Source organism: Hipposideros armiger, unplaced genomic scaffold (assembly GCF_001890085.2).
Source record: "Hipposideros armiger isolate ML-2016 unplaced genomic scaffold, ASM189008v1 scaffold_139, whole genome shotgun sequence".
In the NCBI taxonomy this organism is placed as follows: Eukaryota; Metazoa; Chordata; class Mammalia; order Chiroptera; family Hipposideridae; genus Hipposideros; species Hipposideros armiger.
This window is the reverse complement of record NW_017731489.1, coordinates 792,735-817,809: the sequence shown is the minus strand read 5'-3', so window position 1 is coordinate 817,809 and position 25,075 is coordinate 792,735. Positions and strand designations below refer to the sequence as shown.

Below are 25,075 nucleotides of genomic sequence, written 5' to 3'. Positions count from 1 at the left end.
AGATCTGAAGCTTGCTAAGTCACCATGGAGCCCTTTCTTCTTTATTAGGAAACGGTAGTTCGAGATAACAAGCTCAACACTAAAGGTGTTCATTGATACTGGGTTGTCTCTTTCCTAGGGCTTTTCAGTGGGTGGAGCTAGGAGATATCAATATTTTTGGACAAAAAAAATCATGAGTTTACACCATATTTTCAACTCAAAGATCACATGGAGATTTACTTAACACCTTCAATTTTTTCTCTTATGCTGAAAAATGTTAGTTCCTAAATTACATTAATATTTTTATTTTTTAATAATAAAATATTATTTTTAAATTTTAAATTTTTATTTTTCAAAGTAACAGTGACCATAAGACAATTTCAGCATGTCTAGCATTTTAACTTTTTTTTCTCATTAATTATGGATTTTTACCTCAGGGTCATCATTTCGAATAGCTCTTCTCTTGACATGGTAGCTCAGTGGTAAACATAGAATTTGTAAAAGATAAGGCTGAACTCAAGACATACCTGGGAAGTCGCCTGTTTGGTTTGGTGGTTTATTTTAAAATTAAACTCAACGTCCCAGATTGCAAGTGGAGTGCTAGTATTTATTGAACACCAAAGAAATGCTAGACATTTGCTAGGGTACCACACAAATATGTACCTTGATTTAATGAAGTATTCTAAGGTTCTGGATCATTTATTCAACAGTTGTACATCACTAAACGCATCTCTTTGCAACATAACATGATGTGCAATATATATTCTTCTCTCTCCCTTATCCTACACCAGTTGTGCCAGTAAGACATGAAAAAGATGATTCAGTTCAGTAACGTTTAATGAGTAAGTTATCCCCAAGTGCCACTATGTTACACACGTTTTCAGAGGAGTGAATAACATTAACTGTCCTTGGGATGGTGGGCAGGATTTTGATGGAAAGAAAAGAAATGATGGGATATTTGAAACCACAGCTGCTGGGTGCTGGAACAACCATAGCACGCAGGTCTAACTGAGGAAGGAATACACAAGAATGTCTGAACCAGACACTCGGAGATTCAGAGGCTGGGGGCGGTTTGCAGGGCTGCGTGACGGAGGGAGGAAAGAGAAACGTCTCTCAGAGCCTCCACCATCGCTTCATCCACTGGTTCTGGCTCCTCTGGGTTGCTTTGGACATGAAATCATAACTGTGCCATGCTTCTTTATACAGTGGTATATCTGTTATTATGTATAATAATTCCATCATCATGATTTTAAAACATGAAGTCTGCAAACATCTGTGTTCTCTGTAAAAATTCAAGTAAGTCCCTCTACCACAAGCAGCCCTCAGCCAACCAACCCATTCGTCCAAGTTAAACTGGAAATTAACTTTGGAGCACGCCACCAGGCCTTTAAAAAAAGCAACCTATACTTTTTTCATTTTTAAGTCTTAAAATATACTAAATAAATATAATGAGGTAGCAATTAAAATTTTTAAATTTGTCTCTTAAAGCCAAAACCTGCATTCAGATGTTTTTATCGTTTATAACTCTCAAAGCAGCTAACGATGCCATTTTATCATGCCTCTTGAAAGTAAAAAGAAATGGCCTGGTAAGTTTCACTTGGACACGTGCTTGAACAAAACCTTCCAGAATAAGTCCTACAACCCTCAACCAACAGCAGGTCACAGACAGCACCAGGCTGACTGACTCAGAAAGTCCTGGATGGCTGTATGAGTTGTAAGGACTTGGTTTAGGTCTTCTTGCCCCTTCGAAACCTCAGCTTCGCACAGAGCAGCTCAATGGGGAGTCTGGCCCCCAAACACACTGCCCACGGTACCTAGCACTTAGACAGATTTTTTTCATTCACTTAACAGAAATACCTTTGGGGCAGCCACTCTGTGCAGGCTACTAGGATCCGGTGCACCAAGAAAGATGTGGTTCCTGAAGTCACGAAGCTGACAGCTGAGCAGGGAAGGCAGAGGTTAAGCAGCTGCCAGGTTAGTGGTTGAATTGTCAAGGAGGTAAATGCTCTGAAGAAGCACTGCAGGGGAATCTGGGAGCTCAAGTAAGACTTGGTCTAGCTATTGCCCCATGGAGATTCTAGAATGGAAGAGAACAAGCGAATTATCCTTAGCAAGCATTTTTTTTTTTTGGGTGCTTGCTATGTCTCATACACTCTCATAAGCATTTTATAAACATGAGTTCTATTTTCATAGATTTTCATCGTTCCTATTTTCATCGTTCCTATTTCACATATGGGGAAAGTGAGGCATGGGGAGGCTTTTATTTTTTTGCAAGTGACTTGCGCATGGTCACATAGTGACGTAATGGCGTAGCCTGGATACTCTCCACCACCATGCTCGGCAGCTTCTCTTAGCAGTCCATATAAAACCAGGGGAGAAGCACACACATCAAGCGCTGTGATTAGCTTGAGTACATTCGTATTCTTCACCCGGTAGCAAAATTCAGTTGGATCAAGGATTACTAAATTCTACCAGAAATCCAAGTGGAGCTGGATAATATTTTGATATATAATTTATATATTTTTTCTCATCTAATTTTCCCCCTCAGCCCCTTCAAGCCAATAGCCAGCTCTGCTCCACTACCTTGAATGTAGAAAGTAAAGGAACTTCTATCTTTTCTAGCTTTTCCTTCCAAAAATAATACTAAGCCCATAGGAGAACTTAACACTGTATCGAGGGTGCATAAAGGAGATGATTTTCAGGAGCAAGCAGAGTTTGAAAAAATTGGGAGGAAGAGGAAGGCTTTCCCCAGGGAGGGGGTCCTGGAGCAGGAGTCAGAGGCAGAAGAGCCTCGTGCTGAAGGGCTTCAGGCCCTGGAGAGGGCTTCCCGGTGTGGAAGGAGGACACGGGAGCATCAGAAGGGACGGCGCACGTGGAAAGAGAGAATGGGTGTGAATTCAGTCAGACCCAGTGAGGAAACCACTGTTTTCATCCGTGTGCCGGAGGGTGTGTTGTCCCCACCACTCAGCAGCATCTGAGAGAGATCACGCAAGAATTCTAGTTTCTAAGCATAGCTAGTCTCATCTTTAGGCAAGCAGAAATCCAACTGTAATTTTCTGATTCAACTAAACCTCCTCCTCTTCCATCAACTGAGGTCTGACCCCTGGCTTTGTTTGGGTACCAAGAGTAGGAGGGGCAGGCTCTTTCTACTGATGTCTTCTGAACTCCAGCTCTCAACCCCATGGCCTCCCCTCCCCCACCGCAACGTGGAGGAGGAAGACTGAAAGAGCAAAGGCCTATCTTCGTGGCTTTTGCTGTTTGTAATTCGTCACATGTAGACCCTCTCTGTTTTAGGTTGTATTTGCAGATTATTTAAATATCCCCCAGTCAGGGAACTGTGGTCTGCACCATACTCTAGCAGATACCTTCCAAATGACATCTTACCATCCCCTGCAGCCCCAACCCTCTAGGGACACACCCACACTGTCTCTCTGCTGGGGTCCTTTCACTTCAAGAGGCAACATCTGCACTGGCTCAAACCTGGCTCCCCTCTTGGTGACATGCAAAATCTCAGAGCATTGCCTCATTTTGGGGGTGTGGGAGGTTTCCAAGAGAGGCAGAGGTTAAAGGTTCCTACAGGCAGGAATGATGGCAAGTCCAGAGTCAGAAACTGAGTTATAGAGAATAAACGGATCTTACCTGGTTATGTTTGTAGCTTGAGTGTCACGTCTGCTAAAACAGTAAGCCTACTATGTGTATGCTGCCCCCTGGATTTGTGTGATGCATGGCCCTAATCATCTATTAGTGTAGACAAAGAACTTTTTGCTCATTGTAATAAATGTCCTTGGACTTCCTTGGAATAGTTGTAGAAGAGAAGTCATTGCCATTATCCTATTGGAGGCTGAAGGAACAATTTACTTTCTAATCAATTTGTAACCATGGAAACGGTGGTACTCAGTGAGGAGTACCAACTGGTTTCTCATTCAAGGGTTTACAACCTTCTTTAGTAGAGCAATATGGAGAAAGAGATTTCTTCCCCTCCTCTCTTCCCCTCGCCCTCTCTCTTCTTGTGTCAATTGATCTGTAGTAGTTCGAAATCCTGAAGTCCCTGCTGCCACTAATTGTCACAATGTTGGCTTCTGTTTGCCACCTACTTTCTAGGTTTTATCTTGTCCTTGTGGTGGCAACAGGGGACCAACTTGTTTTGACAAGCGCCTATTCTATTGATCTTCTCTGTTAATTTTCAAGATACTAAGGAGGAAAGTCCTTTAGTCTGTGTTGGGGAAAAAAGAAAGTCTGTTTCCTGGCATTTACCCATTTCGTTCTAAAAGAACAGAGTTTCATACTTTAAAATACATAGTGCTACTGTGTCACCGGATTTCACTTGATATCTAAAGAACTATTATGTTCTGCCGGGTCAACTTTGACATGCTTAGTTAATGGGAAAAAGAGAACGAAGAAAATAAACCTCCAAAATGGGTCTGTCAATCGCAGGGAAGACAGCGAAGTTGGGAGCCTCTCAGGAATCTCACATCTACGTGCTCTGCCTCTCACGCTGGCTTCCTGCCTTGTCAGATCGTTTTGATTTTTCAATCACACATCTCTGAATCCTTAGAAAGGTACCAATACCTCAACCTAGCAAATCTGTTAAAATTTTTTAAAAAGAAACAAAGAGCAAGGAAGGTGGAACAGAAACAGAAATGGCTGTTTTCAGCTCACAGCACAGAATATCTTTTTTGGGAGGATGACATGGTTTCATGGTAATTTCAGGTCAATCGCTCAATACTACGTTTCTAGGGTTCATCCCTCAATTGATCATGAGTTCTTGTACCACAGTCCTCAGACTTCCCTGTATACTCATAAATGCCTATCTAGTGAACTTGGCAGATAAAAACTCTCATTCTTTAAATGTGTTCAGAATCATATTTTATAAACTAATTGTGTATTCCAGATCAGCTAATTTTCCTGATAAATAGATGTTAGACATCCAGATTTTATGCCACCATCGTTTCCATTGATTACTGACAGAAATATTAGGGACCCAATAGTGTGGCATACAATTAAATAAACCAATATTACACGGATGGAGGAGGGCATTTTATCCTAATGTGAATCATTTTATTTTAGCAATATCTATTACACACATATATTTATCAGTCATTCACATACCCCCTAGACACTTATGTGCTATGCAAAACATAGTGATGGGCTGAGAAATGTTCCATGCTATTGTATTCAATGGTAATTAACACCTCAATTCCTGGAAATGGTGCACTGAGTGGGCAGTAAACTGGGTTAGATATGATGCTAGCTGGCAACATCATCTATTGGGCATCACATTCAAGCGGGAACCATGTTTCTAAACGTCAGTCAAGGCAATCCTCTCCTCAAAGCAAACTGCATCTCTTGCCTCCTTAATTTCTCCAGCCTTAAGGGTTGAGAGAAACCCTTGGTGAAGATTCCCAAGGTCTTGTTTTGCCAGAGCTTTCCATTTCATACCAATTCATAATTCATATATTAACTATGTTCTTAAACCCATGTGGGGCAGCCCAAGACCTGAAACCTATAAAATATCTGAGGTTTCTAGTTACTCCCATAAGGTGATGGAAATAGAGCATAACTCTTCTCTATGTTGTATTAATATTATACTTAGGTTTCCATAGTCTAGATCACTGCTTTTTTGTCAATGTCTATATTTGCACATATCAATTTTTATCAGTTGAGCCTTAAGCCAGGAATTTTCACCTAAATATGAAGAGAAAGGCAAAATAAGGTTTTGTTAGTTGAGCAGAAGAACAGTGGAAAGTTCTCAGTTCTGGCTGCGTATTAGAATTACCTGAGACGTTTTTGAAAAACACTGAATCCTTGGCCCCACTCCAAACCAATTAAACCAGACTTGCTTTAGATGCTTGGGCCTGGGCACTTCACAAAGTTAAACAGACGTTTCTGATGTGTAGCGAGAGTTGAGACCCACTGGAAAAGGTAAACCAACAATGAGCAAGAAGAGGATGTATTTTAGGCTGTGGAAGACTTGGGAACAGGAACAAAAGTGTGCTCAGTGGAAAACGGAATTGCCGCGGATCAGTTCTGCATAAAGGGAAAAGCATGGAGAGCCCGTGAGAGCTTGATAGAACTAAGCATGTAGGCTTCTGAGATCACCAAGTAAGAAGGACTCAGTCTGGGAAGGAACTGAATGTGACGTCCAGAGGGTCTCTTAATCTAAGACACATCCTACTCGGTGCCCTTGTAATTGCCGATCTGCAGAACAGTCAACAAATCCTGCCTTCAAAGAGCTTCTGGGCACTCTTAAAAATTTCATGTCTTATTCCAGGGGAGAGGTATGAGAGAAAAAGTTGCATCAAATGACTAATTGTGGAGCACTTTTTCTGTGTGAGATACTATGAAAGATAGAAATAAATAACACGGTCGCTGCCTCTAACAAGCACATTTCCAATGGGAGGCAAAAATAATTGTAATAACAATAATTGTGTACGTATCATGGCAAATTTTCACTTTCATGTTATCCTTAGTTCCACCCTCCTTCCACACAACTCGAGAACTATTTGACGTCTGTGACTAGATGGCATGTGATGGGTCAGACTAAGTGCTGTGGCTTTAGAGAAGGAAGAGGGCACAATGGACAGAGATGGCTTCATGGAGGCTCAGGCCTTAAGTGGGCTTGATGGCCGAATGCGCTGTAGGGAAGAGACAGAAAGGTGTTCTTGGGCCTGGTCTTCCCCTGGTGTCACCATTGTCCACTGGGGATGTCAGAGGCAGGTCCGGCGTGCTGACACGCAGGAAGCCTCGCTGCCCTCAGGGTGTGCACCAGCATCACTGGGCTAGGTGCCACCTCGCACAACAGGCTGGATGACCAAACCTGTGACCACACCGCCACACCATTCAGTGTGCTCTGTGAACCACCCGTCGCCATGACAACCCAGAAGCCTTTACCAGGCCAAAGCAAGTGATATGTTATCTAAAGGCGGACCGCTAGGTCTGAAAACACAGTTGGCTATAGAATAAATGGTTTACTGATATTTATGTTACAATACATCATATATTTTCTGTTTCCAGACGTGATAGGCCACGCTTTGGGCAACTGAGTTCATTCTGGGAGAGGTTAGCTGCCATCAACACACATCATCAAGGGGGGAGGGGATAAATGGAAGGACTCTTGCTGTGGGGAGTAAAAGACGGCAGGGGCCCACGGGGGAGGCAGGGTGCTACAAGGAAGCAGGAGGCGTGCGAAAGGCAGTGGGGAGACAGCCAGCAAATGCTGTCTGCTTCCTGGATCTCCTGAGGACCGTGTGCAGGGCAGTCCTGGAGTTTTCCTGCCGCTCACGATCCCTGGCTGTGCATAGGCTTGTCCTGGGGAGCCCAGTGCCTTGGAGTCACTGAGAGGGCGCCCAGCAACGTGCAGCTTCTAAACTTGCCCCAGAAGATGCCGCTGTTGCAAGCACACGTGACTGCAGGACGGCCCTCTCAACAGAGGCTTGGGATGGATCACTGGAGGCCACCCCCTGCAGTTTGATCTTAGACACCATGGAAGCTGCAGAGTAAAGAATCCCAAGGTCCTAGACAGTGGTTACCAGACTCCAATGTGCATAGGAGTAGCCTGTTACCTGAAGATGTCTGGGCACCAGACCAGGGGTTTATGTCTCAGCAAGTCTGAGGTTCAGGCCCGGAACCCGTGCATTTCACAAGCTCCCAGATGAGCCAGACGCAGGTGGGTGGAGGACCCTCTGAGAATCACTGCGCTGGGGTGTCGCCGGGGCGTGGATCACACACCATCCTGTGCTGGGCCGAAGGCACGCAGACTGGTGGGGAAACCCCGCCCCTTCTTGCCGCCACGTGGGAATCGTAAAATAAGCATTTGTGTACACTACATAGATCATGGCCTCCGCACTACGAAAAAACGGTCCTCCTTTCTTCCTCTTCTTTGTGATAACGTTAGGAAATACATTTGCTTTTAAAGTGGGTCAGACTGAGGATGGGAAGGAGAGTTGTCAGCTGAGCAGAGGCGATCTCGGTTTATTTTACAAAGCTGTGGCGGTGTCTCTCAATTTTTACTCGGTGATGCTTCCATTTAGGGTAATTTAACTTTCTTTCTAGAAAGTTTTTTTTTGTTTTTTTTTAAATATCAAAATAGATTTCTGCGAAAGCAATTATTTTGTTTTTATTAACTTTTTCTGTTAATACCAATAGTAAAGTGACTTAGAATGTATTCTTAAAGAAACAAACACAGCCATTCTTCAAATGTCTTGAAGTCTTCATGGCAGGTAACAAAGGTCTTTTCTTATTTATGTTGTGTATATCAATTGAATATACACAACAGTTATCGTCCGCAAAACCTCTAACAAAGAGAAAATTAAAGTCCAGTAGATGGCACTGTTTGCTACTTTTTACAAGTTGAGTCGGTGAGAAACCATTCCCCTCATCCCCAAACCTATTTGTTTTGACAATAATATAAATCCAACCTCCATTTTTAAAAAGCATTACTTACAAGGAGCCCAATCATTATGTCCTTTTCCAAGCCCACATTCAGGAGCCCTCACAATTTATTAAATAAAAAAGTACTTAAGGATTATTAATCTTGTCTGAGAGCAGACCGCATTTAACTCGCTCCTTTTCTTTCAGTGCTGCTAGGCAGCTGTGTTTCTCCTCCTCCATCAGCCCCCATACACGCTACGGATGCTCTCTCTCTTCAGAAAAGACGTAGGTTAGAAATCAATTGCAGGCCAGACCTGCATTCACGTTTAAATGATATTATGTTTACATTGGGGTTACACCTGGCTGTTCTGTGGCATCTTTCTTCCCCAAACATTATAATACATTTATGAACAAATGCTTTAGTTTGTCTTTTGACATGAGAAAGAAGGAATGTGTAATTGATGTGGGTAGGACGCTGAAATCAGAAGGGTGCTGGTGTGGGCTTTGGGGCTGCAGTCCCCACTTTAAACCTATGACCCTGGGTACAGCAGTTAACTTTTCTGCACATTTACATGTATAATGGTGATAACAATGCCTACTCCATAGGGATGTTATGAAAACGAAGCTAGATAATGTAAGCCTCCAGTACAATGCATGATTTGTAGTAGGTACTCAAGTAGTACCTACTTGATGACCTACTATGTTTTTTAAGGACCTACTATGTTGTTTACATTTATATCAAATTAGTCTCCTGGAGTTGGGCATGATTTACACAAAACTTTCTTCAAGAACTTCAGAAAAACAAATTCCATAACCTCTATTAGCAATATATTTAGCCTTAACTCTCCCCCAGCATCAGTGATGCTAAATTACTGTGTTTTCTCATCATTAGCATCAAGCCTATATTTTTAAGCTTTTTGGGCTTTAGAGACACATGGAGGCAATTCAGCAAGCACCATTTACTGTTGAAGGTGAAAGCAGCTGTATCCTGTAATCTCCTACTCAGCTGCCAATACTAACTTACGACAGAGAGGTGAACACATGGCTGAAACGTGTAGTGCAGTATCTATTTTTCCCATCTTGGTTTAAGATTATGAAAATTATACATTGTCTACAAAAGCTGGTACTTGTAGTTAGCGATAGTTTCCCAACACCAGGGCACTGGATACATCAAGGTGCCAAGATTTTCTACTATGAATTAAAATTTGATATCTGTCAGCATTCAAGTTGATTAAAATTCAGAAACCAAACAGAAAAAGATTAACAAAATGAACTGGAATGTTCAGAAGGGGGAAACCAACCAAACAAACAAACTATTAAAGAGTAAAGAAGGGGAAACCACCCCAACAACAACTTGAATTTTCTATATTTATCCATGTGTATTAGCTTCACTTGATTGTCAATTTTAATTGGTTTGCAACATGCTGTGGTTCTAATGTATTCAGAATTTCAATTGCTATTTCTGCCATCTCTGACAGCATCCCCAAATGCAGTCTATTCCCAGTGAATAATAAGGGATTCTCTCATTATAGAAATACATAACTTATAAAATCTGCTGTTAGTTTTTATACCTGATGACACCACCGTTTAGAAGTGCAGGAACGGTCTCCCTCACAAATCATATTTGCTTCACTGAGAGGCAGGATGGTTCATCAGGGTTGGCCCGGTGCTAGTTAGGATTTGTAAAGCTTCAAGTCAAGGCAGGTGTATCCCAGGATGTCAGGAGCTCTCGGCCGACACGTCCGTCCAGGGTGATTGTTTCTTGGATGCCAGGGCTATTTTTAAAAGGGAAAGAACCCTACTCTGCTGGTGTGCAGGTATGTCTGCCAGTACATATATACTTGATGATTTTAAAATTGGAGAGGCCACGTGACATGCTGAAAAAAGGCACAGGCCTTAGAGAAGGACAGACCCGGAGTCGATAGATACCAACATTTATTAGTTTTCTTACCTTTGGGAACTTATTTGACTTTTCTGAAGCGGAGCTTTGTCATCTGTAAAAAATGAGGATAATAATGCATGCCCCACAGGAAGTGATCGGTGTGCTTTATCACCATGCCTGAAATGTAGGCGATGCTCAATATCTGATTAAAAATTAACTCAGAGCGTCGGTGAGCCTGTGGACAACTTCATTATGAAAATCTATGTTTGCGACAATAAAAAAATTAGTGGTTGATAATTATTCTTAAACACAATTGTAAGAGAAATAACAACAGAATTTCCTTAAAGAGCATGTATTAGTAGTAGTACATTTAAAATGTAAGAAAAATAACACTGTAGAAAACACCATTAAGTACAGTGAAATATACTGTAGAACACCAAAGGGCAAGACATTATGTTACTTTAGGGCCTTGCATTTGTTCACTCCTATTTATAAAAATACCCCCCCCCCCCCCCACACACACACTTGAGTAAAACCTAACAGGTATTTTTCTAGGTTTTACTTTAAATAGGACTGGTTGATATTTAGATTTTCAGGTTTGTTAATTTAGCTAGTGTCAATATGTATGCGTGTTTATATTCTTCTGCCCTGTTCAGAGATATTAGCTGATATATGCCTAACTACTATATGGAAATTAAAGTTTAAGCAAGATAAACAAGAAGACCTCAGGGTCGCGGAGCTGAGAGCTGGCACTCACTTTCCTCCGTCATTTTCTCTGAATGTGTCTCAGACGTCGTACTTCATATGAAAAGTTGAAAAAGTACTTAAAATCTCAGATGGTTTATTAAAGGGATAATAAAACTGAAGTAGCACATGTTGACCCTGGATGCATTCATGAAGGCAGGGTGTGTATTCTGTGACCATCCAAAATGTTATCAGAAGATATTATCATAAGGTCTTCATTTTAGATAAGATTTCCTTCCAAGAAAAAGAGTGGGACTGATGTTTTTCTTTTTTTTTTTTTTTTTTCTGGAAAATAAGAAACTGAACTAAGGACATGATGTGAGCTGCAATTCAGCAATACTAGTGTTTGACAGAGGCTGTTTGGGTGAGAAGGGATTGGTAGTCTCTTGAATTGATTATGATTCTAAGTAGTAAGACTTAGTACGTTTAACCACTTACTTCCTTGATGGACCATTTTGAAAAGATAATTCGCCAAAATGCTACTAAAAGACTTAAAATACATCTGCAAAATGATAACATATATAGGAAGGATATTGATTTGGTCCCTAAGCTAGTGCATGTATCCACCACTTGCGTTGTCATTTGATTCTGGCAACTTCTAGGGTTGTAGGACGTCTAATAGGTGAGCAACTCCATCAGCGCCAATGTCGTCTAGTCAGTAAGATTACTGACCCTTTCCAGCCACATCTCAGGAAAGCAGCCGCTGAAAAATGCACAGTCATTGTCACACCCTTCCCTTCGTTTCTCTCTACTGGTCCCCAACCCTCTTATTGCATAATCGGGCTTGTGTGTCCAGCGCTCTTCAAAGCTCAATATAGCACACAAACATCTCCGCACTCTCGTGCCATGAGCACGAACAGAGGACATTAATAGCAGGCTCAGCTGCAAAGGCATGTGTGTCCGGCATTAGTGTCTGACTTCTGGACAACCCAGAAAGTTTCAGCAGTAAACACACCACAGGTTTTCTTAACGAAATGAAAGGTTAAGCTTGGAGTTTTTAAGGTGCTTTCACTTACTACATTTTTGCAGCTTACCGTTGAGTCCAATAGGGAAATGGCTCTGTGCCTGAGCTGCGGAACGGAGGCCGCGGCTTCTAGGGAGAACGATAGGGCTGGAAAGTGATCTTGGAAGTTGGCATCGCAAGTTTCACTAAATGACACAGAAAATGAATGTCTACGATGGTTTCCGTGCATTGAGCAGCCGCCTAGAAGGCCAGAATATGAGGCCTTGGCATGCACTCAATAATTAGTTCTTGAGTCCTGCTGATAGGATAGCCATACTATTAATTAGTTCATTAAATAAGTATTTATTAAGCACTTGCTGTGGGCCAAGGTCAGCGTTAAGAGCTGAGCTATAAAGGAAAGAAAATAGAGGGGCTTCTCAGCGTGTTCACAGAGCAGTCACGGTTATGGCCATGACGTAACCCCAGCGTCCATTGAGACGAGCACGGGGTAGAGGTTCTGGGGTTTGGATTCTGCTCTCGCTGTGTCGCTGGCTTGTAGAGGCTCTTGGACGAGCATTTAACCCCCCGGTCTCACTTCCTGCTTTCATACAAGGAGGCTAACGGTAAAACTGCCCTATGCAGCTTCCCACAGCGTCACTCTGGTGGACGCACGAGATAATCAATACGAGAATGCTTTGAAAATTGTGAAGTGCCGATTTTATTTTCACCTTGCAATAGACAGAAATAATAATTCCCACCTATTCCCCTCACATGGATGCTGTTGCTTCTTGGCATTTATTGAACGACAATGCTCTCTCCCTGACTCACAGACGGAATTAGACAGAGTTCCTGCCCTGGGATTCTCAGCCACGCAGACATGCCTGATAAAAAGATGAGACCACAGTCAAGGCGGACACTAGTGTGCGATGACCGCTAGTACCTTTATGAAAGGTATGCATTTCTTAGGTGGAAAGTACTATGGGCATTTTTCTTCGTACTTAGGATGTTTGCTTATTGTGCAAAAATAACTTACATAATGTAAAACAAGAAGAAAGGTACGGGAGGACCGAAAAGAATGGAATTTGAGTAGAGAGGGGAATAAGTAACACATGGGGCAGTTGGGGCCAACAAGATGTGCTGAACAGATTAAGTCCCGTATATGCAACAGACTACTATATGCTTTATACTATGCTGAGTCCAACACTGGTGTTGGCATGAGATAAATAGCAACTGAATTTGCAAGCGGATTCTTTATTTTACTCTGAAACCTATGCCAAGGATTTCAACTCGTGGTTGATTGTGATACTATATTTAGCTTTGAAGATATTAATATTTTAAAATAGTAACAACTGCAGGAAATCCCCCTCCCAAGTATTTTAACATTTATACAATGCCTTAGATTTCACAAAATTTTTATGTGAACAATTTAATATTTGTAATAACTTTGGGAGATGGGCATCACCATCTCTAATTTAAAGATGGAAAAGGCGGACAGGAGTTGGTAAAATAATTTACTCAAAGTAAGACAGTAAGTGGGAGACCCATGGCTTGAACCCAGGTTTTCTAACTTCGAGATGTATTTTCCATCTTCATTTCACATGAATAAATCAACAGTCTAAAATAAAGCACCATTATAATGGGCTGAAAAAAGAAGGAAACCTGGAAAATAAATTAAAAAGAAAATTCAAAGCACGGGTTGAATTTGGAACCATTGTCCCTCGTACTCCTCCTCTTAGGCCAGTTGCAGAATTTACAAGTGAGTTGCATTGATTTCCAGAATGATGCAGTCATTAGGAGGATTTTGTGAAAAGGTTATTCTTGGCAAACAGTGCCTTCTTACAGAATGTCACTGTGAAGGTTTAATTGTGGTTAAACCTTTGATTGTGGTTCTGCATATATGTAGTGTGCATCATTTTCACAGTGTTATTGGTATGCTCAAAAAAGAGATGGAAGTGAGAGTCACTCAAAAGTTTAAAGCATTTATTTTATTTCATGTGCAACATGATATCTGAAAAGGGAGTGAAAATGGCTTTAGAGAAATATAAGCCAAACACAAAGTCATAAAAGTCATACTTGACATTTCCATTTTAAGAATTAAACACGATTCTGTATTAATAACAAGGCTACACGAGTAAAACCCAAACACATTCATATTATTATGCATTGTTGTTAACACAACTTTAATGATTTCCGGGAAGTTTGAATCATCTTCTAGTCAAAGAACAGCTTACTACATGGCCCCTTTGCCAAAGTTACGGTAAAAGACAACATCAAGTACAATAACTCAGGGTAGGGTCTTACGTAGTGGCTACTATGACAGAATATCATAGACTGGGTGGCTTAAACAACAAACATTTATTTGTCACAGCTCTGAAGCTGGAGAAGTCTAAGGTTAAGGTGTTGGCAGGTCCAGCATCTGGTGAAAGCTGTCTTCCTGGTTTGCAGATGGCCGTTTTCTTGTGTGTCCTCACATGGTGGAGGACAAATGCTTCCGTAGCTTCTTGTAAAGGCACCAATCCCATTTATGAAGGCTCTACCCTCATGACTGAATTAGTACCTCCCAAAGACCGCATCTCCTAATACCATCACATTGGGGGTTAGGATTTCAAGATACGAGGTGGGGGTGGACACAAACATTCAGTCTATAGCAGGTAGTCTAGCATATTTAGCATATTCCTCTTCTCCTCCCTCTACCCCACGACAATAAGAACATTTTAACACAATATCTTTTACCACACTAAGAATAAAATCTTGTTTCTTCTCTCTTAGACTATTGTCTTCATTCTAGAAACCTAAAATGGAGATTGTATCACTAAAATGGCTGCTAAAGGCCAATTTCCATTTCTTTTCATTTTTCTCCTATAATTATCATGAAACAAAACTATCAAAATGTATGAAAATAACATTCTACTCTGGATTTTCTAGTTTATAGTATCAGAGAATCATCTGACAGGGGGAGTCTTTTCTTGATCATCAATGTCTGGCTTTAGGAAGTGCTGTGTATAAATACTTTTAATTAGACCTAGTCATAAAGAGATTTAGAGAGGACAATTTCACCATCTTTCTTATGAACTCAATTTGGAAACAATCACCTTGTCAGAAAACTCTTCTTTATACTTTGATTAAATTCCTTATAGGCAACTGATTAAGAAATATAAATATACAGACTGAATGTTTGCATGTGAAAACTTGGCTTTTAGAATATCTTAAATATGGAAAAAGAACTTGATTTCATTTATTTCCAAAAACTTGTGTTGTGATTTTTATAAGATGAAACTCACTGATGAATGTTTCAGGCTAGGTCATACAGGATGCAATCCCTTGATGAGATCTTCATGGTTTGGGGCTTGGTTTACAGTTTTGCAGTTTCAAAAAATTTAGGACAGGTCTGGCCCCCAAGGAACTGATTCATGGGTGCTGAAATCACAGGAAACTGATGTAAAAGGGTGAATACATGGTGCGATGTGAAGGATAGGAAGCTGATCAAGAAGGAGGGAAGACAGATGTGTGCCTGTTCTGCTGGGCTGTTCTTGTTTAGATATCAGTGTATCTGAAAAGTGAATTCCAGTAATATTTTATTTATTCAGAATACAACCTAGACATGGGAAGTAAGTAAAAAGAGGCTATAGTGGAAAATAGATGTTCCCAATTTTATCCAGTGGAGTTCTCTTTTGAGCAGAGAAGAATCTATCAGTCATACTGATAGAAGCAAGAAGAGATAGCAGACATCTGAAAGAAATATAGAGAAAGCAGACGTGTGAGCTCAACAGTCTATTTGATGGAGGAGGACAGTTTATTAGGGTTCTCCAGAGAAAAGAACCAATATGCATACAGTCGACCCTTGAAACACAGGTTTGAAATGCATGGGTGCACTTATATGTGGATTTTTAAAAAAAGAATATACAGTTGGCCCTCTGTATCTTCAGATTTTGCATCTATGGATTCAATCAACCACACATGAGAAACAGTATTTTTGATCCAAGGTTAGGAATACATGGATAGAAGTTGGCAGATGGTCTACTTAAGTTATACATGGATTTTTTACTGCATCGCTAACCCCCATGTTATTCAAGGGTCAACTGTGTTGATGTATATACTTAAAATAGATATGCATTTATTATAAGGAATTCGCTCACATGATTACAAAGCCCTACGATATGCTGTCTGTGAGCTGGAGGCCCAGGAACACCAGTGGTGTAGTTCCAGTTGGAGTCCAAAGGCCCAAGAACCAGGACGACAGATGGTATCAAGCAGAGAGGGAATTCTGTCTTTCTCCACTTTTTTCAAGTCTTCAACAGGTTGGATCATGCCCATCCACATGGGGGAGGGCAACTGGCTTTACTCAGTCTACAGATTCAAATACTAATCTCATCCAGAAACACCCTCACAGACACACCCAGAAATAATGTTCAGCCAAATATCTGGGTACCCCACAGTCTAGTCAAGTTGACACATAAAATTAACTATCCCAGAGGATAAATTCTGCATACTCCCAGTAACCATGTTGACATTAAGGAAGAAGGAAATGCTTAGTATTGTCTCATTTAATCTTTACAAATAGCCCTAAGAGGTAGGTATTCAGTTATCCCTGATATCAGATAAGGTAAGTGAGATCTCTAAGTTAGAGAAAAACTTACCCAAGTTCACTGAAACAGGAACAGACCCATGATTCAAATTCAGGTCAGTCTGATCTTAAATCTCACCATATTTTTACTTTTTCTGTGCTGTCTATTTTACCATTAAATATTGGGTTGTCGGAAAAGTCATGACGTATTTTTTTTGTTTTTTGTTGCAAAAATGTGTCATGACTTTTCCGACAATCCAATATTAATATGTATTCTGGTGATTCTGATTTCTGAAGATTAGGTTAAAGGATATACAACATACTATATTTTAGCAGGACCGCCATAAAGTCATTCAATTAAAAAATATTTTTCTTAATTATTTTGGTCAAATATGGTTTTATTATATTAATGTAAAGGCTGGTTCTTGAGAATGAAGCCAAAAGAAATGGAAGTGGAGAGCATCCATCTCTTTAAACTTCAACCAAGCCAGGTATTGCATATGTGGGTTGTTCCATGGCTACTTAACACTCATGAGCTTGGTTCTGCACCACTGGTTTCATCCTGTCTCCCTTTTCCAAATCTTCCTTTTCTGCCTTCACCTCACCTTTCAGATGCAATGCTATAAACTTGGTATCTCTCGGTAAAGACTCTGGTACCTCTTTTTGTCCAAGACAATTTCTTGGCTCAAGGTGATGCTACACAGAGAAACTTGGGACATCTAGCACGAGAAAGAATAAAGATAAGTGATTCTGTGCACCAAGAGGACACCCTTCCAGTTGCGGAAATTCTCTCATTTGCTAAATATAATGGCTCTCTCCTTTGATTAATGCCAGAGACATGCTATCAATTCTCCAAAGCTTTTTAATGCATATTGTTATGCCAAGTACCGTAAACTATTTCCAAGATTATAGCTTCTCTCACATGTTGCATTTTATTATCTCATTATTTTCTTATATGAGTTGCACATACAGGATGGTAACTTACTTACTTAAAACTTTCATAATTCACGATGTTGGGTGTATATTCTTCAGGGAACTACTGTAGATAATTAATTTCACTTTGTTTTCTTTTTTTCCTTTTTTCCTATCAATTATTTAGGGTTTTATTTAAAAAATGGCACCAGAGGTCCTGGTCTCCTAGATTTGCAGAATAGGGTAGGATGAGTTGAGGTTGTTTTACTAAAGGACCAGAAGCCCACTGTACAACCAGCAAATTGGCAAAATTATAAAGATTGTTATACATTTCATTAATAATGATAGCTTCCTGGGTAAAACAGCGACCATGCCCAATTGCGAAAGGAGGGAATTCAGTTGGAATTATAGCCAGCATTTGCACTGCTGGGCACTGTTTCTGGACTCTTAAAAGCAAAATAAAACAAACCCCCTCAATTTGGCCTGCAGCAATTGACATAAAACATGAACTCAAATAATTTACCTGCAGGCTAACCTTCTGCAGAACCAGTAGATGGTCACTCCATAGAACACTCTGGTTACTTATTGAAATCAAGACTCTTTTCTGCTCCATCATGGAATGCAGTACAGATCCAAGGTCAGAGCTGGACCTCATCTTGGGGGTGGAGGTTACGTAATGCAAAGCATCCACAGAATGGCCAGAGGCCAAGGAGCAGGGCTTGTGACACGTCAGCTGAAGGTGAGATTAAGTTTTAAAAGGACCATTAAAATGTACTCGTTCTCATTGTTAGAAGTGGGGAGCTGAAAAGCACAGGTTTAAAGGACTTGCTGAACAAAGAGCCCATCTTGGAAAGAAAGAGCATGAAAGCAAAAAGAAATAAATCCACTTCTGAATTTTTTGGTGAAAGTGTTGTAACTGGTTTTGCTAAAATGCTAGCATTTAAATGGCTGAACTTTGATTTAAATGACAGTTTAAAAAAATATACCTATTCAAAGAAAATGTCTGGAAGGTTATATACCGAAATAGTAATGGTGGTTGGTCCCTGGGAGGTGATGTTACAGCAATTTTTTCTTCTTTATACATTTCTGTATTGCCTATTTCCCCCCCCCCCCAATGAGCGCACACTTCTTTTACAATTAAGGGGGAGAAAACAGTGAACTATTTTGTTTTAAATAAAGAAATTTTAAGGTTGTTATTAATCTATAAAATAAATTTTTGCATAGCTACATGAGCAGGGCAAAGCACTATTGGGGAAGCAGAATCTGTGTGATGAAGAAAACAGACTAATTAAAAACAAATGAACACAAAAGCTTGGGTTTTGCAACAGCAGCAGAATTTATAGAATTACAGCACCTCTAGAATTATGGAACCCACAATTTCCTGCATGTGTCTGTTTCTGCCAATTTTTGGTTGTCTGTGGTTTTCTTAAAATATCTTTGGAAGGGACTCCCAAGAATCATCAAATCAGTTCAACATTCTTTCAGTTATAATCTAACAAAGGCTTCCAGCATTCCTACAAGAGCTTCCTTTCATGTGTGTGCTTCAATTATGTGCCACACACTGTCGACTTAGACCCAAGATGACACAAAGAGTTAGCTTCTAAAGCATGAGGGACCCTTTCTCACACTAAGGAAGAAGGAAACGCTACTTAATGTAGTTTTCTTCATCAGCGAGGTGGCTGGTACTCTCCACATTACACAGGAGGGCCTACTGAAGCTCAGAAAGTGAGTCACCCAAGATCTCATACCAGTTGCTGGTCAGAGTAGGATTTGAACTCAGACCTTATGACTTGGTGCCCAGTGCTAGTTTTATATGACACTGAGATTGCCTCTGGCAAAGGAAAAAGGTGTGACTGACAGTCCTGGTTTTCCTGGGGCCCCTGAGGAGGCAGGTGATATAAATTATTCAATATGTGGATGGTTGGCTTTCAACAGCTCGAATTACGTGACTGGCTTTACGTCTATGCCACCCTGTGCTCATAAGTGGAAGGGAAGTTCATGGTAGCATTGCTTTTAAGCTCTGAAAACGTCTTGTTTCCTTGGATTATTGCTTTTCTACTCTTTATAATTTTGTTATGAATTGAGTAAAGGAGTGGTATTTATAAAAGTTATAGTAACCAAAAATAATTCTGTATTAACAAGTGAAAAACTGAGAAGGTAAAAATTAAGAAATTTTAAGGAGAGTAATGAAATGTTAAAATGATCCAAGAATATAGACTGCTGGGTCTTTGTGGGTATAGAAATTTAAAAAGACATGGGTGGCTCTACTAATTTTTATATCAGTTGAATATAAACTCTAGCATATTCTACTCAATTCCACTCTGCCCAGGGATCTCCAGTGATAGGTAATCCACAGCGGCCATTGACAGCATGGTCCATTTTCTCTTGTCAGTAATTTTCTTCCTCTCCCACAGCTAGAATTCAGAATACAGCAGAATAGCTTTTTACTTTACACATCATGTGATAATCTAAGTGATTACTACTAGAGAACACGAATATGAAAATATGCATGCCTACATTGGCCACTAATAATTTTCAGCTGAATGGTGTGTTTATTTAACAAATAGCTTCATTAAGTTGTATTGGTAATTCAAATGGAAGTTTGTTGTACCTGGTCAAGTGATAAATTATTCTTATGTTCCCTTTTTTTGTTTCCAAGAGCAATGATAGCTAGATTTTAGGCTCCTTCAAAGCGGAGATAGATTGTGTTTTATACTTTATTGGTAATAACCACGGCACGAGGAACAGAACTGATTATGAAGTAGGGACTCAATAAATAACTTGTTAGGTTTACTGATTTGCTTATGCATCTCCTTTAGATTAAAAATAGAAGTGAGGACATTAGTAAATCTACCGATTCATTTCCCTTTAGCCATAAATGTCAATGTGTAAAGGATCGATGTGAGACACGGGTTCTTAACCTGAGCTTCACAGGAGGTTCCCTCAACTCCCTCAAATTTTATTCAAAAATTGTTTGTACGTTCATCTGTTCATTTTCCTGAGGAGATGATCCACAGCTTTTTTCAGCTTTCAGGAACCCCGTAGGTCCATAGACTATGAAGAACCATGAGTATCTAATATATCATATCACTTGCATCTGAAATGTCAGCACTGATAATCAACTAAGAAAAACTGCCTACTTTTGCTTGGGGGGAAACTATAGCTTTTTTTCTCTTATTTTGATTTTCCTAAAGATGCGTGATGTCCAGTCAGAATTCAGTTACCCCAAATAATATCTGGAAAAAAGCAATGCACAAAAGCATGACTACACACATGATGACTTGAGACGTCTCCTAGCTCCCAGGTTACGCTCTATACTGAGCTGGTACTTTGTGTTTGGGTGCAGGTCAAGGTGCTTTTCATCATTTAAAACTCTAATGGACTAAGTGATCTGGGACCTCATTATGGGAGAAATTACCTGTATCCTGATGCATGCTCACAACCAGTAAAACCCACAGCAGCACTTCAGCTAACGGTCTCTGCCGTCTCACTTAAGAGAATTTGGGGCAATGTGCTCCCATCATGAGGAGTTGATTTTGGAATGCATGGTACATCTCACAGCCTAAATCTACCAGTCTTCGGAGGTAGAAGGCTTTAGTTTTTTTTATTTAGACTGACAGGGTGGAACTTAGCTGTGGTCAAATCAGTTTAAGGTGTTTCTCCACACACCCCGCCCTTTTCCAATCCTGTGTTTTTAAGGAAGTTAATGTTTGACTAGTTTTTTTTGCATTGCTGCAAATCGAAAAAATCAGTTACTTTAAGGAACATTCCCTTTTTAGGAAGAAAGATAGGACCTTTAGAATTATGCTATTGATTCTCAACCCAACTGGTAGTAACATATGAAAATGAATCTCTTAAGAGTACCTTTTATTATTATTTAGTATTTAAGTAGCATGAGGTGTTATGGCTTATAGCTGTTCCTTCAAACTTTTATGTTTAAGTGGGTCAGAAATACTATATATCCTATGTTGTTATTCTATTTATCTTTTAAATTAACATATATTAAGATTGCTGTAAGCCTACATTCTTACTTTGCAAATGTTGGCTTCTTATAAATGTATTTATTTTTACAAAGACAAAACTGCTCCCTTTGGTGGTCATCAGAGAGGGTGTGGCTTTCTTCTTCATTCCAAGTAAGACAAACATGTGGGACATTGTTGAAACCCTAAAGGGAACTTTCTAAGGAAAACAAAGCTTTAAAATTATTTTGGAAGATTTTGATCATACCCATTTTTAAAGGTTGGCTGTCAGAGTTCATTTTGGGTATCAAGAATTTTTCTGCTCTTCCTGGAAGTTCTAGAGCTTCCTTTCAAGTAAAAATAAATAAATAAATAAATTAAAAAATAAATAAATATCTAAGCTTTCAAAATAACAAAAAAGCACAAGGATTCCCTATCACACACAAAAAAATGGCTTCTAAGAATATTGTAAATTGAGTGACAGAAGAGAAGTCATTTAAAGGGACCCCCTCTAGAGAACACACAGCGGCACCCAAATAAATCCATTTTAATTTTCACTTTATTTCAGTTAGTTTTCAAAGCGGTGATATCATGAGTGGAGAGAGAAGCAGTTCACAGAACAGTCCAAGTTCAAAGGAATTGAAATTTAGCATGGAATGTAAAATTGAGGACTTTTGCTTCTAAGAGTATGGCTGGAAACATGCCAAGGTTGCAGGATGTCTGGGGTGACCCTGAGTGTACTGGCAATGGCCATGAAGTAACGCTCTTTACAAGAGAAAAGCTTGTACCTGACAAGCTTTTAGAAAGGTGTATTTCTCTTAATACTCTTTTCCTGTCCTTCTAGAAGGGGCATTATAAACTGCCAATGAATGGCGACATTTCTGTTTTGAGAGGTTAGATTCCCCCAGCACTGAAGCGAAGCACACACACTTCAGCCTTCTCACACCCAGGGTACCCATTGGCTTCCCTGCACACTGCTCTCTGCTTGCACCCTTCGGAAAGGTTGCACAATGGGTCAGTATTCTCTGTTGCCTTTCTTTGCGCTGGAGCTCTGGCCTCCAGAGGGGAAAATAGCCACACACAGGGAAATGGCATAAGTTAAAATCAAGCAAGCCTGATGGGTTACTAATGACTTTCCCAGGATCCAAGTCTTTGCCTCCAGGATATGTGAAGCTAGAAAACAATGTCATTCATTCAACATTTAAAGAGAACACACAAAGTACATGGTACTGTGCTGAGTACTGGAGAGCACACAAGAGTATGCAAAACACAATCCCTGCCAGGGGTTCCTGACACGGAGGCTATTTCAAGTATTTTAGGACCCTTCAAGAAATTCTCGGATGAATAAAATAAAATTGCACTCAGAATTTAAAATAAACATGGAGAAGGATACTGCGAGGACAACGTGTCTTTTAGGAGGGAGGGCATGTAAATGTGCTTGAAATTATTACTTCTAAGGTATACAGTGTGACTTGGATGAATGAGGGCGTGGGGGGTTTAAGGGGGCAAGGCGCCTGGCTGGCCTCTCTGGACCCTTCTCGGCGGAGTCTGACTTCCAGAGACACCGGTCTGATGCTTGCACAGTTAGCTGAATCCGAACAAAGGAGGCCGGCACTTTTACCTGGGAAGTGGGTAACTTGGAGGGAAAGTGGCCTCCGGAGGAGGGAGAAAGGCAACATTCCACCTGGAGTGAGACGCGCCCCCCGCCCCCCGAGCGTGCACGCCGACCGCACCCTCCACAGACCCCGCTTTCGCTCCCCCGCCCCGCATCTGCTCCCCAGGCCGGGCGTCGGGCCGCGCTGGGCCGGCTTCCACCGCCCACTCCACGCCCGCAGCCCTTGCACGCGCCGGCTGCAGCCGGCGGTCGGCCACCTGCGCCCCGCTTCTCTGCTCGGCCCCTCAGCGGCGCGAGCGCCTCCAAGGTTGCATCGGGGACGGCGGGCCCCCGGTTTCCGTCCCCCCACGCCCAGGCAAGAGGTCCGGACGGCGGCGGCGGGAGCGAGCGGCGGGCCCCTCCCTGCAGGGGGCAGCGCGACCGTGGGCTGCGGGCGCCGCCTCTGCTGCATCCGTGGCTGCGCGCTCTGCTCGGCTCAGCCCCGCTCGGATCCCGAGCCCGCGCGCGCCGCCTTCTCCTCCTCCGCCGCCGCTGCCCGGCGGGGCGCTCCCCGGGCGAGTCGCGCATTCGAGCCTCCTTCCCAGGGTTGACGGATTTCCGGGGGCGAAGAATTCCGCCTCGGTCCCTGCGAGCAACTGGACCTCTGTCCCCCTCCTCTCGCGACTCCCCCACCCCGTGGGCGCGCGCGCGCACTCACACACACTCCCACTCGCAGGCGCGCGTGCGCACGCCCGCCCGCGCGCCCCGAGCCGCGGAGTCTCCAGCGCCCCTCAGCCGAGCCCGCTCTCCCGGGCGCTGCTACTCACACAGGCTTCCAGCCGCCGCGGGGCGTCCTCTGTCGGCGGCGGCGGCGGCCCGGCCCCGTCTCGCAGCGCCGCGCCCGGGACGGAGTCCAGGAGAAGCGCGGAAGGAGGACGCCGCGGCGAGGAGCGGCCGCGCCGCGCCCGGCGCCCGGCTCCAAGGGGCGGGCTGCCTCCGCGCCCGGTCCCGCGGCCCCAGGTAAGCCGCTCCGGGGCCCGCAGCCTCCATCGCTGGGGCGTCCGGGCTTGAAGCCTGGCTTCCCGGGTCCCGCCCCCGCCCAGGCTCCGGGACGGAGGCGCCGAGGGGAGTGGGCTGGGGGAGGGGCGCGGAGCCAGAGGTGAGCCGGGACGGCGGGCGCTCAAACGCGCGGGGGCTCCGGCGCAGCGCCCCCGCGCCCTTCCCCACTTCCAGCCCTGGCACTTTTACGAGCCCGGGGTGCCCGGCACCCCCGACAGCTCTCCCTCCGCCGCCGCCAGCCGGTGCTGGCGCGGAGCTCCGCGCCCGCCGCGCGCCTCCCGCCTCCCCTGCACCTTGGACAGCGCACCCCGTCGCCCCCGGCCCCGCGCCCGGGACCGCGTCCCGCGCCCGCAGCCCGCCCGCGGCTCCCTTCTCTCCAGGTTGGCGTCCCCCCGCCCCGCATGCCCCGCGCTCCCCGCCCGGGCGGACTCCGCTCTGGCGCGGGCCGGAAACTTTCCTCCCTGCCTCGTCCGCGCTAGGTGCTAGTGTTGTTATTTGTGGCTGTCCCCGCGACGCGGGGAGAGCGGACACCGTGGACGGGTCTTCCTCGGCGCGAGCACGTCCTGCCGGCCGAGCCCGAGGCGAAGGCGGCACGGGGCGGCCGGACTCGAGGGCCGCCCGGGGGCAGAGCCCGCGCCTCGGGACCTGGACCCCGGCCTCCTCTCGTGCTCCCCACCTACCGGGACGCGACACGTGCGCGCCTCCCACGGACGCGGCCCCTCCCGGACCACCCCCGTCCTCCCCCTGCACGGCCACAGCCACCCCATAGGTTGGACACCCGGGGCGCGCGGGTCCTGATTGGCTGAAGGCGTAACCCCGCCTCCTTTTCGGAGGTGGGTGGTTCTGGCGGGTTGTGGTTGTCATCCCGCGGCGCGCACATGGGGGAAGTGGGGTCTACAGGTAGCCAAGCCCGGCTCGGTGGGGTCCCCGCGGCCTCTTGTGTACAGCTACTCACCCACCCTCCTTCCTTCAGACTCGCTCCTGCTTTTCTCCTTTTTCTGTCTCTTTCTCAACATTTTACTGGTATATATTTTTTAGAGAAAAACCTGTAGCCCTACTTTTATTAATA

At 43.2% G+C, this 25,075-nt stretch overlaps 2 protein-coding genes across 6 annotated transcripts in view; one reads left to right on the top strand and one right to left on the bottom strand.

Moving 5' to 3' along the window:
• Positions 1 to 13,922: 13,922 nt before the first annotated feature.
• LOC109386797 (skin secretory protein xP2-like) lies at positions 13,923 to 24,870 on the bottom strand. The gene is made up of 2 exons (XM_019650300.1): positions 23,775 to 24,870; positions 13,923 to 15,647 (listed from the first exon to the last, which is right to left on the bottom strand). The coding sequence occupies exons 1-2, from the start codon at positions 24,868 to 24,870 to the stop codon at positions 15,613 to 15,615; spliced, it is 1,131 nt and encodes a 376-aa protein (XP_019505845.1). The 3' UTR covers positions 13,923 to 15,612.
• The window catches only part of ENOX1 (ecto-NOX disulfide-thiol exchanger 1), a 524,830-nt gene continuing 523,656 nt past the window's right edge, over positions 23,902 to 25,075 (top strand). For 3 of the 5 annotated variants that reach the window (XM_019650344.1, XM_019650343.1, XM_019650337.1), the window contains exon 1: positions 23,902 to 23,967. The gene's annotated coding sequence lies outside the window, so the exon portion shown is untranslated. Of the gene's footprint in view, positions 23,968 to 24,316; positions 24,387 to 25,075 lie in introns of those variants that run through there. The other 2 variants (XM_019650340.1, XM_019650338.1) reach the window with 2 other exon arrangements.

Coding starts and splice junctions, on each gene's coding strand:
- LOC109386797 (XM_019650300.1), bottom strand. CDS start 24,870: ATGACAACCACAACCCGCCAGAACCACCCACCTCCGAAAAGGAGGCGG. Junction 15,648..23,774: donor CGCGGCGGCTGGAAGCCTGT/GTGAGTAGCAGC, acceptor TATTTCTTTCAG/ATGTCTGCTATCTCTTCTTG.